Below are 18,190 nucleotides of genomic sequence, written 5' to 3'. Positions count from 1 at the left end.
CATCTGGTGTTTTAATCCTTCTCTTTTGTCCATTTTCAACCATTTCTGTCCTGTTTTCTTTGAAGGGTGGATAAATGTACGGCTTTTTCAGATCTTTCGATCTAATGGACAAAATAAGCTTGTGCAATTTACATATGAACGCGACCGGAGACGATGGAAAAATACGAAGCATCAGCTTTCGTTATTGCTCTGATAGCTGCAAGATCAAGCAAAACGCTGTGAGTGCGTGTTAGAGGAATGGTGAGAGAACATTGTGCTTGGTACGTTGTTTTTCGTCTTCAAACTAAATTTGGATCTTCAGCCGACAAAGTTTAAATCCCGTCTGGCTAGCGCACTTCCCATAATGTTAACGCATTAAGTATGTGTAAGAAGGCATCCGTGTGTAAGAAGGCATCCTTTTGTGGCTATACCGCGACAGCAATCCGGTCGAATGCGTTTTTGACTACTTCTTGAAGTGGTCGAAAGTGGACAAGCTCAAATCATTTTAGACCCCGTTTCCACCTGTATTTAGCATCGTCCACTTGTGATCCGATTGGCCAAAATGCAACTTACTGTAATACCAGGTGTTTAGGCCTCAGTTAAACAGCCATAGTGGTTTCCACAGTAATTATGATTTACATTTCTATTTTGCGTCAATTCCCCAAAAAGTGACGATTTTGTTCTCTTGAACACATGAGATGGAAAAGCTGCAAATTCGTGAATATTCACAAATTATTTTTTGCGATATTCAGGTTTTTCAGATACAAGAGTACTGACATACAAGTTCATCTGCTGTGAGTGTGATTTTGAAGAGAATCCAGCCTTTTCTTACAAGAGCAGATTTCTATATTCCCGGCGCTCTTCCCTGCGCTGAATTGAGCTGCTTCGAGTTATGAGTCACACAAGTGCACCTGCGGCCATGTGTTAAGTAGTGACAAATAAAAGCCCTATGTCCATTTACACAACAAAGAGATGTACCCCACGAGGCCACCAATCTTTCCTCAACCCCCTTACCACCCCACCTCTCCGTCTTTTTCTGTCTTCCCTCGTTTTTTCCTCTGGCATTAGTAGCTAAAAGTATCTCGCTCCCCATTTCCCCCCCCCCGAGTCTCGTATCAACTGGAGCGACTCTGTTCCAGACAAGCAACGATTCAAACACAAATTTAAAGACAAAAGTGCGTTGCGCGACTTCTTATTCATGCCTCGTGGAAGAGTCGCGCTTGATTTCTCGCTTGCGTTGCGTGCGATTATTGAGAGCTCACGAAGACTAATCCTGCTGCCACGCGGCCCTCAAAGGCCTCGTTTTGTTCTGCGGGAGGAATCCGAATCCTGTTGTATTAACGTGAGGGGATCTCTGTGCTAAAGCTGCTGCATCTGGGGACGCATTCATTGCAGCCAGCACTGTGGTTTGAGGGCAAATCTAAAAGGAGGCTTTCACTATCTGCCCTCCGTTTTCCCACAATGACTGTTCGAATGTGCGATTTATGCATATAGAAAGGGTGGGAGGGAGTTGGGCGAACGGGGGTCACAGGCGGAGTCAAGCTGAGCTCCACACTTCCTCCCGAATCCTAATGTCTGGTGCTCCACCGGGATTATCGCCCATGGAAATTTACCACCAATTCCACGTTATTAATCTCTGTCTGTCCTCCTGTTCTGGCTACATAATGACTAATTAAACATCAAAAGAGCTGTGGCGGGGATGCGGCATGACAGCTCATGTCCCTGAGCCCTTGTTCCCGCGGGAGAGGGGAGGAGAGGGAGGCGAGCGCTGACGGGGCGGCCTCACAAATCAATCAACCATCGTTACCGTGCACCTACACTCGCCGTGCTCCAAACGGTGGATTTGCAAATACAACAGAGCTGATTTGTGAGGCAGGTTTGGCCTCCCGTGTACATGCGCTTGACACGCGCACAGGTACACGGTGCCACCATGTCAGAGGACGGCTTTGATAAGATGAAATTCAAGAATGTGTTTGCCGCCGTACCAACGGCTTTCATTAAACGCCTCTGTTGGTGTCTGTTTGTGCGCTAGCATCTATTTTTAAAGCAAAGCGATGGCAGGAAGATGAAATGATGCTGTACTCACAGATGTAGGCAGGCCAGGAGGGGGCTTGCGCACTTTCTTTGTTTGCACAGGATCTGTGGAGAGGATACAAAAACAACTTTGAGACATTTGAGGGGGGAAAAGAATAAACAAGCATGAGGAGGCACTCAGTCAGATGTCTTTTTGATTACAGGTTTACAAATACAAATATGAGAGCATTGGTGTGGCAGAAATCGAGGAATTCTTAAATTCAGCATAATAAAAAATTATATTTCCATTATAGTGTTTATTATAAAAACATAATAATGACGCTTTAGTCATGCTTTTTCATTGAGGGCATTAGACAGGCACTGACCCAGTGAAGCCGAGTCCTGAAGGGTGCGTCTTCGTGGATTGGAGCCAGTAAAAGAGTAGAATGGAGTGGGCGACTTCCCAGAGGTGGTGACAGGCCCTGGGCTCGCCAGACCCATGTCCGACCTCAGACTGGGCTGTAGAGACAAAAGAAGACAGTTCAGGGCTGAAAGCCAACAGTAAATACACTAATGTAAATGAACAAAAAAGTAAATGTGTGCATGCAAAACATAAACACTTTTAACTATAAAAAACAAACAAACAGTAATCAACTCTTTCCAATGGCAGGCAAGCATTGTCTCAAAAATGACAGAAATTTACCAATGTTAAAATTCTGTCAGTACAGAAAAGAAGATAATTATTTACACATGAACGACAACCTATAAATAGCCAATATTAAAATTCTACACTATTTAGTCAAATAAGCTGAATAAAATTAGCCTGGGTTTCCCCATACTGCCTTGCTCGCAGCGCGATTTTATTCACGCTGCTAGGCAGTCTGGACACCATGGACCAGATTTTCCCCTGAAAAAGGGAACCAATCACAGAACGGGGAGGGAACAACAAGACGATGATGACACCGAAGCAGTTTGTTTATATCTATGAATCCAACATGGCATCAGACTCGATGTTACCTTCTACCCTCATGTTTATCTTGCACAAATGGTAATATTCGCTAAACGCCATCGTGCACAAATAAATCTTTGACCCATCGTCTTTTTCCTCGTTGAATTTCTGTCACTCTACATACGTCATCTGGTATAATTGAAGCGATTGGTTATGAGCTACGTACAGGCGCATTTGATAGACATTCATAGCGCCCAATAAACGGCTCTGGGCATTCGTAAACCACGCCTCAAATACGAGAAAATGAACACGTGGTTCCCAGACCAAGTCTCAAATGAGACTTGGTCTGACGTTAGCCAGGCTAGAATAAAATAGTAAAAACTAAAATAATGTGCTGTATAAATTTTTTTTTTTTTAGCTATATACAAACATACACACACGCACGCATATATACATGTACACACTGTATTTAAATCATGGTTCTACATTTTATTTATATATCCAGTTGTCTTCTGTGTGATTTTAGTTTGTCTCGTGTTAAGTGGTGCAGTATAGAAGTCAACAACCGCTCTAATGCATGCTGGGTCTCCCAGTATGAGTCCTGTTACCTGATTCCTTCTATTCTCCGTCACGCTTTCATCCCCTCCACACACTGCTCTTTAACTCAGCAGACGATTAGGCTAATTGGGCTTTTTCTCTAATTGGCCTCTTAACCCAGTTTTCTGGGACGAGCAACAAGAGTGGATGTTGGTCAAGGGTGCGATAGCCTCCGGGAAAACCATTTACAAACCTGAGGCCTACGCTAATCTCCCGGTCATCAGAGGTGGGTTTTGGGGCCACCGTCTCTGCTCTCTCCTCACGTAATTGGCTGTCGGTCGACAGGCTAGTGGCCCTGTCGACTTCATGGGCTCTATACCGGGTGTTTTGTCAAGTTAAGCCAGCACAGTTTTTTTTACAGGGTAGCTGACAGTTCCTGAGATCAGACAGATGGTTTAATGAGGCTTGAGCCGGCCACTGTCGTATACCCCCCCTCCCCTGTTGGATCTCTCATCCTTCACTCTCCTGGGTCCGCTGCTCCTTTAAGTGAGGATGTGTCCCTGGCTGTGTGTGGATATGCCCTGGGGCCGTGATCAGGCCTGATCAATAGCAGTTCACCGTAAGCAGAAGGGGAGGGAATCACTAGGTCAGACTGATTGGATCGATTTCTCCTTGGACTTCACTGAGCTGCTGGCACTCTCACATCAATAACTGCACAATTGTGTTCAGTAAAGAGAAGAAAAAGCAGAAAAACTCTCAGGTTGTTTCTTTTTCTGTAACGAGGTCTGATTGTGTCCTTCTGTGAAGCAAAACCTCATTCATGGGCCACACAATATCTGAAATGATCAAACATATTTTAATCTGTGATGCTTTTTTTCTTTTTAAATTTGACGGTACAAAAGTCCCCATATAAAGAAGGCTTGTACGTAGCATTTTTGTAATTCAGTAATATTTTTCATTACAAATTATAAACAGTGTAGGGTCAAGGGCTTTTAGTTATGCAGCCCCTCATTTGTGGAACTCCCTTCCCCAGGACATTCGTAAAAGCGTCAGTCTTGACACTTTTATATCTCGTCTTAAAACTCTTTATATAAACAGGCTTATTTATGATTGCACATTGAGCAATATCTTATTCTTCAGTGTCTAATGTATATTATAATATGGTTTGTCTATTGTTCTCATATTGATGTTTTTAGGAAGATTTGTAAGGTGACCTTGAGTGTCGTGTAAGGTGCCTATAAATAAAATGTATATATATATAGTGGTGGACCGTCAGGGCTCTGCTGGCCTCTCAGAATCACTGACTTGTGCTTCAATATATTTTTTCCATTCATTTGTATAAAATTATTCCCAATAGTACATTCTCTTAATTCCATAGCTTTTCTCTTGGTTGTGCTGCTTCCAGTAGTGTATATTTATGTTAGCGCTTTTATCCAATCATAGTTCAGCCATCATGTGTTGCCAGGGTCAAAGAAATCTGCCTTGAGGCCTTCAGAATCAATAGTGCGGCCGCCTGTAGCTTAAAATTAATGGTAATGAAACTGTTGCTTTAACCAATCAGATAATCAGTCAGATTTAATCAGCCAATCAGATTTCGATTTGACTGCACCGGGGCCATCTAGCAGGCTCACAATAACGTCGGCATTTTCACGTCCTTTGATTGGATGGTCAGAGCGTGTACTATTACTAGTAGTCAGAACTAGCAAACCGCATCTATAGCGAACTGCATAAACTAAAATATATGCCTATAGATTTAATAGTTTTTCAACCCACAAATTAATGTTTCTCTCCCTCCTCGACCCCCAGCAGTTTCAAACCTATACCGGAAAAAAAAATCCAGCTTAACGCAGAGTCACGGAACACTATTCGATCTGTCCCGGGTAAAAACAGAACTAACTGACTGTAATGTAATGTCTGATTTTGAAGGCAAAAGTCAAAAACTCATTGTTGGAACTGAATTGAAGTCTTCTTGAGGAAAGAAATAAGGATGGATTTTGTGTCAAAATAATCAGTAGTTTTGATGAGTATAATGCTTATTTTAGTCCTCGTTTTTTCCGTGCTGAATATGATTTTCTTCTTAATTTTTCGTAAAAACTTTTTTTTTTTTTAAACATTCATACCTTTGTAACGTCTGAAGAACGACAGACAAGGGAGGCTTCGTTTCTGAACTTTTTAATCGGAACGCAAAACAACATGAACGCACCAGCCTAACTTACTCACTCGTTTCTCTCTACCCGGCCTTTTCGAACTCACCGCATTAACCCTATAACTGCCGGTGCACAATCAAACAGCAATTTCACAATTATAAAGAGTCTGTGCGCTATTAAAAGCGTATTAAGAGGTGGATTAATTCAGGTACGACACCACTGAAGGCCTAGGTGTGAAATGCACTGCCCGTCACTGATGTATATATGTGTATATATATATCATATTAATCGTTTGTGTGATTTTAGTTTGTATTATTTTTTATTTAGAATTACTTAAATGTCGTTTTAAATATTATTTTAGGTTTTTCTTTTTTAAATCTTATAAAATTGAAAACAACAAACAGTGCACTTATTTTTTTATTGGTCAGATCATTCTGTTTTGTATAGTTCTTAAAAATGAACACATTGTACACAGGAAACGTAACCGGTATCAAAGTCGGATAGAAGTCATAATCAAAGCCCTGGTCGTGGCTACAGAAGAAAGCAAAAATAGCTGCTACTCCTTAAATTTAGCCTATTAAAACAAGGGCCATCAGATCGTGTGAAAATCAGGTTGGCTTCTCCTTTACTGCAGGAGGAATGAGGGGGGACACGAGCTCTCCAAAGTGACAGGCTGTCAGGGAGGTGGCATCATTGACATTGACATGGCAAAACAGACTGACTAGTGTTGCCTTTGTTCAATGATATGAAATCCTCAAAGCAATATTATCTTCTTACTTTTTAGCCGCAATGCAAAAACAAGACGGGGGAAGCGCTGGGGTCAGATGAAAGAGCGATAGAATACTAATTTACTACTCGGGAGAGAGTGACTTTAAGGGGGATTTACTGTGGTTTATTATAGTGATGTGAAATTAGTTGAATCCTATTTAAAGATTACATTCAGAGAACTGGTGGTTCCATGAAACGAAAGGGGATTAGAGAGATCTTTGTTAAATTGAATATAGAATGAATGAGAAACGTGCATTTTCTGAAGAAAAATGCCAGGCCGTTGCTAAACAGTCGCTACATAAAAAAAAAAAAAACCTTAGTAATTTTCTGGTTTCTAGATAGGTCTCGGGTCTATGAGATATTTTTTCATCTGCCAGGTGAAAATCTTAAGTCTGATTGCTTAGAAAAGTAATAATACACCTCTCGTCAACAAACCACATCATTTGAGGTATCATTCATGTCCATTTTGGGATGAGTTACACAGCAACGTTTAATACTTACGGTTTGGACTGTGTTCAAATCCCTAATACTAAGTATGAGCGATATACTGACAAAAGCCCTGTTCACTTCCCGCCAGGGTATAAGTGTTTGTATGAACATGGCCATGTGTTAGCGGGTGAGAGGAAAAAAAACTGCCCACCACGGTTTAGCCTCTAAAACAAGTACTCAGCTTACATGTCAGTCTGGTCAATCTTGCGGATACTGAGAAGTAGTGTTCATTATAAGAGCACTTGACAGAATCACAGGGGCTTCTGAGCCCGCTCACATCTGAACAATCATCTTCCTGAGTGAAATGTCAGGCAGATTGGTGGAGATAATAGCAGTCATCTGTCAACCGCATCCTGCCGCAACAATCAGAATAATCCTCCACACAGGGGACGGGCGCAGAGCTTACCTACAGCCATCGTGCCGCTGAACGCAGATCTCTACCGCTCGCCTCTTATCGCTTCACTATTTTCACATTTCTCATGTTTGGATCATGGCATTTCCTGCTGCAAGGTTAAAGATGGCAACAGTAGTGCAGCCTTCAGTGAGGTATTGTTAAAGATATTGCAAAGCAAAGGCAAGCAAATAATGAATCAAATTTATTATTTTAGGATGTATAATGTAAAAAAACTGTTAAATGGTCAATAAAGCTTCTTTCCTAAATAGAGATGCATACATTTGTATGAGGTGGGAAAAAGCATATTCCCTAGGACGACACTGGTCACGCAGTCCGGTTTTGATTCACCAAAAAGAATTGGCTTGTAATTAGTCAATCACTAAAAAAAATGGTAATTTGTTAGAGAATCAAACTACACAGTTTTTTAAAGAATTAAAACTCTATGATTGTATACTTCACAGCTAAACACTAAATATGATAATTTGAATAATATTGATAACCAAATAGTGGTGACCATTAACTTCTATTGTATGGACAAAAAAACTGAGATTTCTCAATTCTTTTCTGTTCTGCAGAAGAAATAAGATCATACAGGTTTGGAACGAAATGAGTAAATATAAATCATAAATAATGACAGAATTTTAATATTTGGGTGAACTATTCCTTTAAGAGTCATTTGTTCGGGTATCTTGGTAGCACTGAATGGTTTTGATTCACAAAAAAAAACGGGTGCATAAGAAAAAAATGACACGGTTTGAGCTGTATGTTTATGATATAAAAAAAAAAAAAAAAAAAAACCGACTACATAGTTCGAAAATTGAACTACATAGACTGCACTGAATGGTTTTGATTTACTAAAAAAAGCTGGTTCACATTTGTTTTGGAATCGGACTACGATATTCATAATGTATGTTTGTATTTAATAAGAAGAGGCACTGGTTCTTAAGAGTCACTCGTTTTGAAATCTACACTGGTTGTTATGCATGTTGTGCTGTAGATTAAGTATTAGTGTTGCGATGCCACTGTATGCTATTGCAGAAAACACTGTCCGAATATGTTGTATGGTGTTTGGTCCACATCAGCGGAATAATGCACGTGCGAGAACTGTTAATGGTTCTAAACAAGCTTTTCTCGCTTCCCGAGCCAATGTGAAATCCACCGTTTTTTTCAAAGAATCACTTGATGTAAAAGAAAGCAGCCAATGAGATGCTTGGCAGGCAGAGATACAGGGGCCACAGCTGGCTGAGACAGTTTGAATATTTAACTCAATAAAAGGTGTACAGTTCCACATCAGGTTCAAATGATGCAATAATACCTTGCTGAGGGAGAGGTTTAGCCTGCAAATGATGACAAACCTCATAAAAAGACAGGCTGTTTGCTTTTGTGAAAATCCTGTAACCGCTTCCCATCACTGCCAAACACTTGATAGATTACTACTGCAGATATTTCCATTCTTGGCACTCGCTGAACAAATAGGGCCTTTTATTAGGTTCCGCAATGTGCATTGCTCAATTTTCGAAGCAGACTGGGTTATTAGGCGCCCGATTCGCGTATTAAAAACACTGCTTCTCCGATAATCTCTGCACCTGATAGTCATCTGTTTATATGCGCGCGGCAGACGCGATGGCCGTATTAACACGAGGGGTGCAGAATATTAATGCAGCCACCCTGCAGCCCGCATTCTTCCCACATTCGCTCAGGAACCGAACGGCTTTTTCACTCTTCCTGTTTTTCTTCGGCGACTAGACAAACTGAGTCTCTGCCAGGCTCTGATCTGTGCAGCTGCAGGCCAGCATAAATTCCCCAGTTCCCACACAAAATGTCTGAACTGGCATTCCCTTTCAGAAAGCTCTTTTATGAATGAGCGAACGCGCCAGAGAGCCAGCCGTGTTTTCATTCGTTCTGACTAGCGCCATTCACTGCTCGCATAAAGCACGGTGCTTTAAAAGGTGTGCTTGTGTGTTTCTCTTCTCCTGAGGTGGACGCAGCGCTCAGAGGCCGAGGTTATTAAAGGGTCGTTCGGGTCGAGTGCTGCGCTGACCTCACACTTAAGCTGGAGAGGTAGTCTTCCTCTAATATCCTATCTTAGCCATGGCATTAATTCTAATCTAAGCCAAGACCCTGCATGCTAACTAAATCCTTCTGCTAATGACCATACACTGTAAAAAAATGACTCATTTTAACTGTAAAAGACTGCTACATTAAAAACTGTAATAGATCTAATCTGACATTCTGATTTTCTCATTTTCTGATTTGACACTTCAAATTTGATGGTTTTCCATTTTAATTATAATGTTTCTTGTTTTTGTTATTAGTTATGTATATTTTACGTTATATCTTTTCCAACGTCGGCTAAACATCGTGAGTCGTTGCCTGATGCATTTGAGTTTACAGACGGTATGTGATGTAAATAGCGACTGCGTTATGGAGGATGATCAAATATTTATTTTCATTTTATTATTTACTTGTGTTTACGTCGCTCAAATAGCGCGCTTGGGCAGATCCAGAGAAATTGATAGCCAGGCAACAGACAGGTGACAAAGTGGCGACGTCACTATACAGTTAGCCAACCGTGCTGAGACTTCCAGGCCGAGAACGGGTTGTAATCGTGCCGTGCAGAACCAAGCTCAAGTGGAAATATAACTGGAACCATTCCTGACCATTCTTAGGACTATTCGGCCCGATGTTGAGAAAGCGGCTAATGTTTATTGCATTATTTTAGTGTCGTGTTTTACCATGATGGTGTTTTGTACTTGTGTGCACCTTCTATTTATTAGTATTTCCCTCAGATTGTAGAAAAAGCTCATTGTGATGAACTTTGAATCATCATGTGACTTTCTCTTTACCCAGTCTTATTGTGGTGGTTGTCAGTATACAGTGTTTAAAAAAAAAAAAAAAAAAAAATTTTAGTAGCAGTATAGCCTTGCTAATTCAGCAGAAAAGGGCTGTTGGATTTACCTGTTTAAAATATATATTTTTTTAATGTGTGTACATTTTAAATTGTCAATATATTTACATTTTTACAAAATGATTCGGCAACCACAGCTGCCAAAAAATGTTCTATAAATACGACAGGATTTATTTTTTTCCAGTGTAAGTATAGCACTAATACGCAACACAATCTATCGAAGACTGCACTAGCATGGAAAAGAGTTTATTTCTTGGTTTCCCAGTAGTCATTACAACAGGTTGGAGAGGGGGGCCAACAAAACATAAACAGAGCAAAAGCGCCAGCCACAGACAATTCAAGTATACTCTCTGACTGACTGACGTCAACCGTGTCAGAGAGAATGAACGGGCAGGAGAGAGCGAGAGCGGGAGCGGGGTGGTGTGCTCACACAATCCTGTCTTTGTTTGGAACATCTGTGTGGCTGAGGGAGGAGAGCAGGGCTGGGCACTGTGACCCTGCTTTAATGGAAGTGCTGAAAGTCATGTTTCTGTGTGCTGAAGGCATGCTCCCTACACACAACACATTCATAAACTCTCCCTCTAAATCACAGAGCTGAGTCATATTAAAAGCTATTAAAAAGCATTCAGATTAAAAGCATCCAGACTCCACAAAACACTCTTTCAACATTGTCTGATGTGAAATCGGACCGGAAACTATAAAACAAGGTTCCCATATCTTTAGACCAATGGATTTCCCAGAATCTTTGATGACTTTTGCCAGTTATTTGAGATTAGTAGATGATTTTTGGTACCGCTTTATACTTTTTTTGTTAACATGCATTAGGCATCGCAAATATAATACAATAACTAATATTTGTTTAAACTAAATTTATATACATTTTACAAATGTATTAGTATACACCACTGTTCAAAAGTTCAAAAGTGACAGTAAAAGCATTATCATGTGACAAAAAAATTTTGTATCCTGAAAAAAATGTATCACTGTTTCCACAAAAATATTAAGCAGCACATCTATGGAAGCTTGTTTCCGTCACAGAATAAAACATTTTAAGAGATAATTTCGACTTTTTATCTCACAATTGCGAGTTTACATCTCGCAATTCTGACTTTATTTCTCAGAATTTTGAGATATAAAGTCAGAATTGCGTGAAATAAAGTCGCAATTGCGTGTTATAAAGTCAGAATTGCGAGATATAAAGTCAGAATTGCGTGAAATAAAGTCGCAATTGCGTGTTATAAAGTCAGAATTCTGACTTTTTTTCTCGCAATTGCGACTTTACATCACGCAATTCTGACTTTATAATACGCAATTGGGAGATATAAAGTCAGAATTGCGAGATATAAACTCGCAATTGCGTGTTATAAAGTCAGAATTGCGTGATATACAGGTAAAGTCGCAATTGCGAGAAAAAAAGTCAGAATTCTGACTTTATAACACGCAATTGCGACTTTATATCTCACAATTCTGACTTTATATCTCAAAATTCTGAGAAATAAAGTCAGAATTGCGAGATATAAACTCGCGTTATAAAGTCAGAATTGCGTGATATAAAGTCGCAATTGCGAGAAAAAAATTCGGACTTTATATCTCGCAATTCTGACTTTATAACACGCAATTGCGACTTTATTTCACGCAATTCTGACTTTGTATCTCGCAATTGTGACTTTATTTCATGTAATTCTGACTTTATATCTCGCAATTCTGACTTTATAACACGCAATTGCGACTTTATTTCACGCAATTCTGACTTTGTATCTCGCAATTCTGAGAAATAAAGTCAGAATTCTGACTTTATATCTCGCAATTCTGACTTTATAACACGCAATTGTGACTTTATTTCACGTAATTCTGACTTTATATCTCGCAATTCTGACTTTATAACACGCAATTGTAAACTCGCAATTGTGAGATAAAAAGTCGCAATTATCATTTACATTTTTTTCTTTTGTGGCGGAAACAAGCTTCCATACACATCTGTTTTCAACATTGATAATAAGAAATGATAATTCAGCAGCAAATCAGCATATTCGAATGATTTCTGAAGGATCATGTGACGCTGAAGACTGGAGTAATGATGCTGAAAATTCAGCTTTGCCATCACAGGAATAAATTACATTTTAAAATATACTATTACAAATATATTATGAGATATATTTTAAATTTCAATAGTATTTCACAACATTTTTACTGTATTTTATTATATAAATATAGCCTTAGCTAGCATAAAATACTTATTTCAAAAACGTTTAAAATTAATTTTTTTAACTGATCTTAAGATTCACAACCAATTAGCCATGTGATGGAGTATTTGGCATGTTCACTTTCAGCACTTTGGTAGTTGTGATGAATCAGGGTCTAAGTGAGAAACCTGCAAGATTCACACAAAAGCAAAAACGGCATAAAACATGTTAATAAAAAAGTTGCGGTTGTTACCTGGCATCCAGAGACGCCTGGCTCTCTCCCATAGCCAGAGAACGGAGGCCTCTCAGACTTGCCTATGGATAAACAAAGACACAAACAATAAGAACAGCACCATACGCATTAAACAAAAACATTAATCATGTGAAAAACAGGATAACTGAAACAATAACTGCCAAAACTCACACATTCTGTGAGAGTTTTGGCACTTGAAGGTCAGGAAAGCCTAACTTATATTTCGTATTTCATCAACAAGGTGTGATTTATTTCTGTGTGTACGTTCTCTAGCTGCCCATCAGACAGTAAACTACAGGGTCATTCGGGTCTCAGTCAACGATACTAATCCATCTTGATCCTTTTCCTATCGCAGAAACGGCCCGTGAGCTTCCAAGGGGCAAATAAAAGTGCACAGCGCACAGCCGTATGAATCATGCACTTCACAATATCTAAACTCAGCAGTTTCAAACTCTCTGCGAGAACAAAACACGAGACTCCTAAAGGAAAATGATAAACAACTCTAAAAACATCATATATTATCCTTGTCAGACTTTCAAACATTAGAACAAACACAGCAGTGAAGCTAAATTCTGTTTACTCCAGGGAAAAGGAAATATTTTTGTAACTTAAATTGGGATGCCGAAAAGTATTTGTTACACCTTTAGGCTTACGCGTTTCAGGTTCGGTTCTGCTGAAGGCCACGTGTTTTTGAGCGTGCGAGTTCCTGCGCTGGCGTAGCCTCCAGAGACAGCAGTAATCAGGTACAGTGGTTTAACTGAAAACACTGCTTCCCCTGTGGTGTAAACTGATCTCAATCGGCGTGATATAACATTTGAGAGTTTGCACTCCTGCAAAGGAAGAGGGAGTATAGTTGTGGGTAAACTATTGTGTTCCCTCCCCCTCAGTCACCACAAAAGAATAAAACATCTGTCTTTCAGCGACTTTAAAGGTTAGGAGGCTTTTTCGCCTCATCCTGACTTCTTGGGCTGCTACTCAAGTTAAGTTGAGGTTTCTGAGTTTGTGGCGTACACAAACAAGTCTTTCCTCTACAGATGTATTCGTGTCCAGCATTGAAATATTCATTTGCAGCATGTGTTTTGTCACACACTCTCTGTCCACGCTGAATAATTTATAAGGCCGTGTTGTTGTTTTAGATCCTGGCAGAGCTGGAAGCGCTACTCATGAAAAACATCCTCCCTCGGTCTGGGTCTCTCTGATGCAGCGAGCAGTTGCACGCATGGTTTGGCATGCTCTCGTGCAGCGTAACCCAGCCATGCGCTGTAACATGTCGAGGGACCTTAATGCGATCAGTGCCGTAACCACTAAGGAGGAGTCCCAGAGGATCTGAACGGTAAACATGCATTTAACTGTCTAGCATGCCAGAGTGAAAGGCCGATCTGCGCTAACAGCAATGGCAGAGCCGAACAAAGAGAAGCACCTATTCACCTGACTGCACACATACACCCACATTCTGTCAGAGTCATAAATTATAACACACGTCAATGAGCTTTAATTGTCACCCACATATATCTCTATAAAATACAACTGGTATTATCAGTGAGAAAAAAAAAAAGACAGGACAGGACAGGTGAAAATTAAAGTTTGTGTTTACATAACATATGTGTGTGTACTGTGTACAAAATAATTATTTTGTATATATATAAATAGAAATACACACACATGCATGTGTATATTTCAGATAATATAATATAAATGATGTTTAAATATATATATATACAGTATACACATGCAAATATTTCTTACATATATACATGTTTGTTTTTACATATACAAAATAAATTATACACAGTACACATACATATTATGTAAACACAAACTTTTATTTTGGATGCAATTAATCGTTGCCCAGCACTATTATATTTATATATTTTTATCCAGATATAATAAGAATAATTTTAACCAATAAAACAATAAAATAGTGTTTTAAAAATGCTGTATTATTTTAAATCATGACAAACATCAATGAGCTAACATATATCGCTATAAAGGACAACACACACACACACACACACACATACATATATATATATATATATATATATATTTTACATATAAAAAATTAATTATATTTCCTTATTTTAATTTGTTTTTAACTCATTTGTTTCATAACTACATATATGACTATATTACATACATACACATATAAAGTGTGTGTGTGTGTGTGTGTGTGTGTGTGTGTGTGTTTGTGTGTGTGTGTATATGAGATGTGATGTAGGACGAGCGGTTGAAGATAAGTGTGAAAAAATGAACCGGATGAGGGGAACAGAAAAATTAAGAATGACTCTGAGAGCTGTGGAGGAAGAGGAGACCCATGGGGGCCTGATATTCAGAGAGAAAGTGAGAGAACGAGAGCGAGTTCTGCAAAATTATTGGGCGTGCATTCAAAACACGGAGCGTTCCAAAAGCTGAAAGCATCCAAAGGCGAAGAAGGGGGGGGGGGTCTCTCGGAATGTTAAAAATCAACAATGTAAGACAGCTCTTCCACTGCTATAGCAATTTGTTTAAGTGTTACTGGTGAGTGTTTGTGCCAAGCGGGCTGCTGGCTGCGGCGATGATGTTTGAGGAAGCAGTGCCAGCTAGCGCAGCTGTGAGGCCACTGCCCCCACCCTCAAACACACACCCCTTCCTTTCCTATACACTCTCGGCCAAGACACTCTTGGAGACAGAAAGAGAGAGAGAGAGAGTTCAGAGAATATGCGAGACAGCAGGTGAGAGGAGAGTGTGTGACTGTGAGAGGAAGTGACAGTGAGTACATGTGTGAGGAGGGGTCACTAGGGGGAATCTCTCCAGAAATGAACTGCAAGAAGTGGGAGTCAAAGCTGACGATTAGCCACGTCCTCTACAGCCCTCCTCCTCTTAGCTGGAGCGATGACAGACGGATGAAGGGGGGGTTGGCCTGATCAATACCCGCCTCGCTGCTTCTGCCCGGCCTCCCCTCTCTGCCGCCTACTCCTTTACCGCGACACATCATACATTATAGAAGCGGGATCTGACTGCGGATGATGAATGTTCCGGCCTCGCCGGGCTTTAAGGGAAGGGGTGGTGCCGGGGTGGCTGACGCGGGGGGACGGGAGAAGCACCGCCGCACGGGGAAGTGTGGAGGTTAGCCACCGTGCAATAGGTTATCAATGCCCCTGCTGAATCACAGCTAATGACTGTTCTAGTCACACAATCTATCAAACAGGTGACTGGGGAGCCTGGAGGAGCAGGGGATGTTTACAGGGACCAGCCGTAACAGAAGGAACCTGATGAGGTTATGAAGTTTGATGAGAAAAGGCTATGCCAGGAAAATCATTGGATCACTGAAGATTGAAGACAAGTCAGCTAGAGATGTGTTTAACGTCTGGGGAAGTAGCTGGTATAATAAGGATCGGTGCTGCTGAAGCAAGCGGTCCGCTCATTTACATTCGAAAAACTAGGAAAGTTGGAGCATGTGACCTTGTCAGTCAGCAGGGGAGCGTTAACGGCCCCACCAACTCGACTCCCTGCTGAGATAACAGCTCCTGCAACTCTACACATGCCCTCTGGGAACAACTAATAGCCTGCAACTTCTTGGTACTCTATATTGGTGTCATATTAGTGATATTGAGATATTGGATATATGCAGTGTTGAATACTTTGGAAATGTAATAGGTTACAGACTACAAGTCACCCTCTTTAAAATATAACAAATAGTGTAACTATTTCAATTACTTTATTAAAGTAATGTAACTGATTACATTTGATTACTTTTTTCTAAATGTCCAATGAATGTATTCAACTGTTAATCATTTTCAAACATTCAAACCAGGCAGGGTTAACCTTACAGTAGCACTCAACACTGGTTACTGTCAGACTTTCAAAATCCTTCATCACTTGAATTAAGATTATAATAATACAATTTTAAAGCACAGCCACCACAAAACCAGACTTTTGCCATTTTTTTTTACTTTGAGATCGTTCTGAGGTTAAATACAGATTTTTAAATTTCCAGCACTGGAACAACAAATTAATATTATTCAACATATTCAGATGTAACGCCTTTGTAATCGTTGAGATTTTCATTAATTACATTTTTTTTTCTCAGTAACTGTAATGGATTACTTTATTTTATTTTAAAATAAAATTACGTAATGCTGTTACATGTAACTAGTTACTCCCCAACACTGGATATACATACATCCCACTAGGATTATGCAGGACTATTTGGAGGATTTTTGCAGCCTAAAAATACAATTTGCAGTGGCTTCTCTCTAAATTTGCGGCATTGTTTTGCAGTGAAAATACACCTCAGACAACATTCTTCTAACATTTTGTATTACTTTTCTGACCTCAAGAACCAGTGGGCTCTGTATTTTCTAAAAACATTTCATTTCAAATGTGACACCAAGTAAAACAAATATCTCCCACAGGAGTTTATGAAACTATGGGGGGATGGTTGTCAGGGCCCTCTAGATCCTTGATCATAAAACTAAGGATTTAAATATAATCTTACTAAGACATATTTTTGGGCGAAATAATATATATATATATTTTTTTGCATTTTATGTAAGTATTCTGCTATACTGTAATAAAATTCTCATTTAAATTTTGGCCATATAAATAGCAACAGCACAAATAAATGCAATAGAGCATATCTTTTCAGGTGCAGAAACTGAATAAAGTAATCGAATAGAAAACAACACTGCATTTAATCTTCACTGTAGAAATTAAATAAAGATTAATCATTATTAAACTTACAAAAACTATTCAGTCAAGAGCAGTGAGTGATTTCCTTGTCTTTTGTTGTTTGATTAACATTAAAAACAGACAGCAGCAGGAATATTAGGCTGCTGTCACTTTAAGACATAATGCAGAGAGCCAGTACACTGATACTGCACACATGCGTTGTCTTTCTCGACTGTTTATGTTCAGTTAAGACATAGCCTAAACCTACTATGTTTGCTAGGATACTCGCCAAGACGGGCATGTTGACATCATTTTTGTGTGAATTTGTCTGTTCAAGCACCAGACTTAAAAGAGAATTCAATATTTGTGCGCTGTCCCAGATTTACCGCGAGAAACATGTTTGTACCATGCCTCAGAGACAGCACTATTTTGCCAAGTGGGTAACATAGGATAATCAGAAAAGGGTTATTTGTAGTAACAGTAATACAGCATTTTCCACACCATAATATATGTTGAAATTAAGCTTAAAGGAACACTCCACCGTTTTTTGAAATAGGGCTTATTCACCTTCTTTCCTACATTTAGATAGGTGGGCAAATGCATTTTTGTCTCAGTGCATGCATTGTTTTAGTTTGACAGGGTCGGCGCTAGCTTAGCTTAGCATAATGAATGGAATCCTTTGTTGCCAGCTAGCATGTCCTGAGTAAAAGTGATATAAAAAAAAAAAAACCCACCTAATTACTTCTTGTGGCCTGCGTATTCACAACAAGTACAAATAGTGATGCAGATTAACACTAGGCGATTTCCTAGGCAGATATTGACTTATATATTAAGGACTATATTAGGGGGAAGCACAGGCGAAGCACTGCTACTTGGGCGTGATATCTCTGCGCCCAAGTAGCAGTGCTTCGCCTGTGCTT

The 18,190-nt window shown here is 39.7% G+C and overlaps 1 protein-coding gene across 9 annotated transcripts in view; it reads right to left on the bottom strand.

Annotated features, from left to right (window-relative positions):
* Window positions 1-18,190, bottom strand: part of tcf12 (transcription factor 12) — a 122,095-nt gene that overhangs the window by 32,429 nt on the left and 71,476 nt on the right. For all 9 annotated transcript variants that reach the window (XM_084405281.1, XM_084405276.1, XM_084405280.1 and 6 more), the window contains 3 exons: window positions 12,621-12,682; window positions 2,379-2,511; window positions 2,066-2,118 (listed from right to left, as the gene is read on the bottom strand). In XM_084405281.1, the coding sequence (XP_084261407.1) occupies window positions 2,066-2,118; window positions 2,379-2,511; window positions 12,621-12,682 (248 nt within the window). The remainder of the gene's footprint in view (window positions 1-2,065; window positions 2,119-2,378; window positions 2,512-12,620; window positions 12,683-18,190) is intronic.

This window comes from Rutilus rutilus (assembly GCF_951802725.1).
Source record: "Rutilus rutilus genome assembly, chromosome: 3".
NCBI lineage: Eukaryota > Metazoa > Chordata > Actinopteri > Cypriniformes > Leuciscidae > Rutilus > Rutilus rutilus.
Note: the sequence above shows the minus strand (reverse complement) of the source record. Positions and strands in the feature narration are given on the sequence as shown.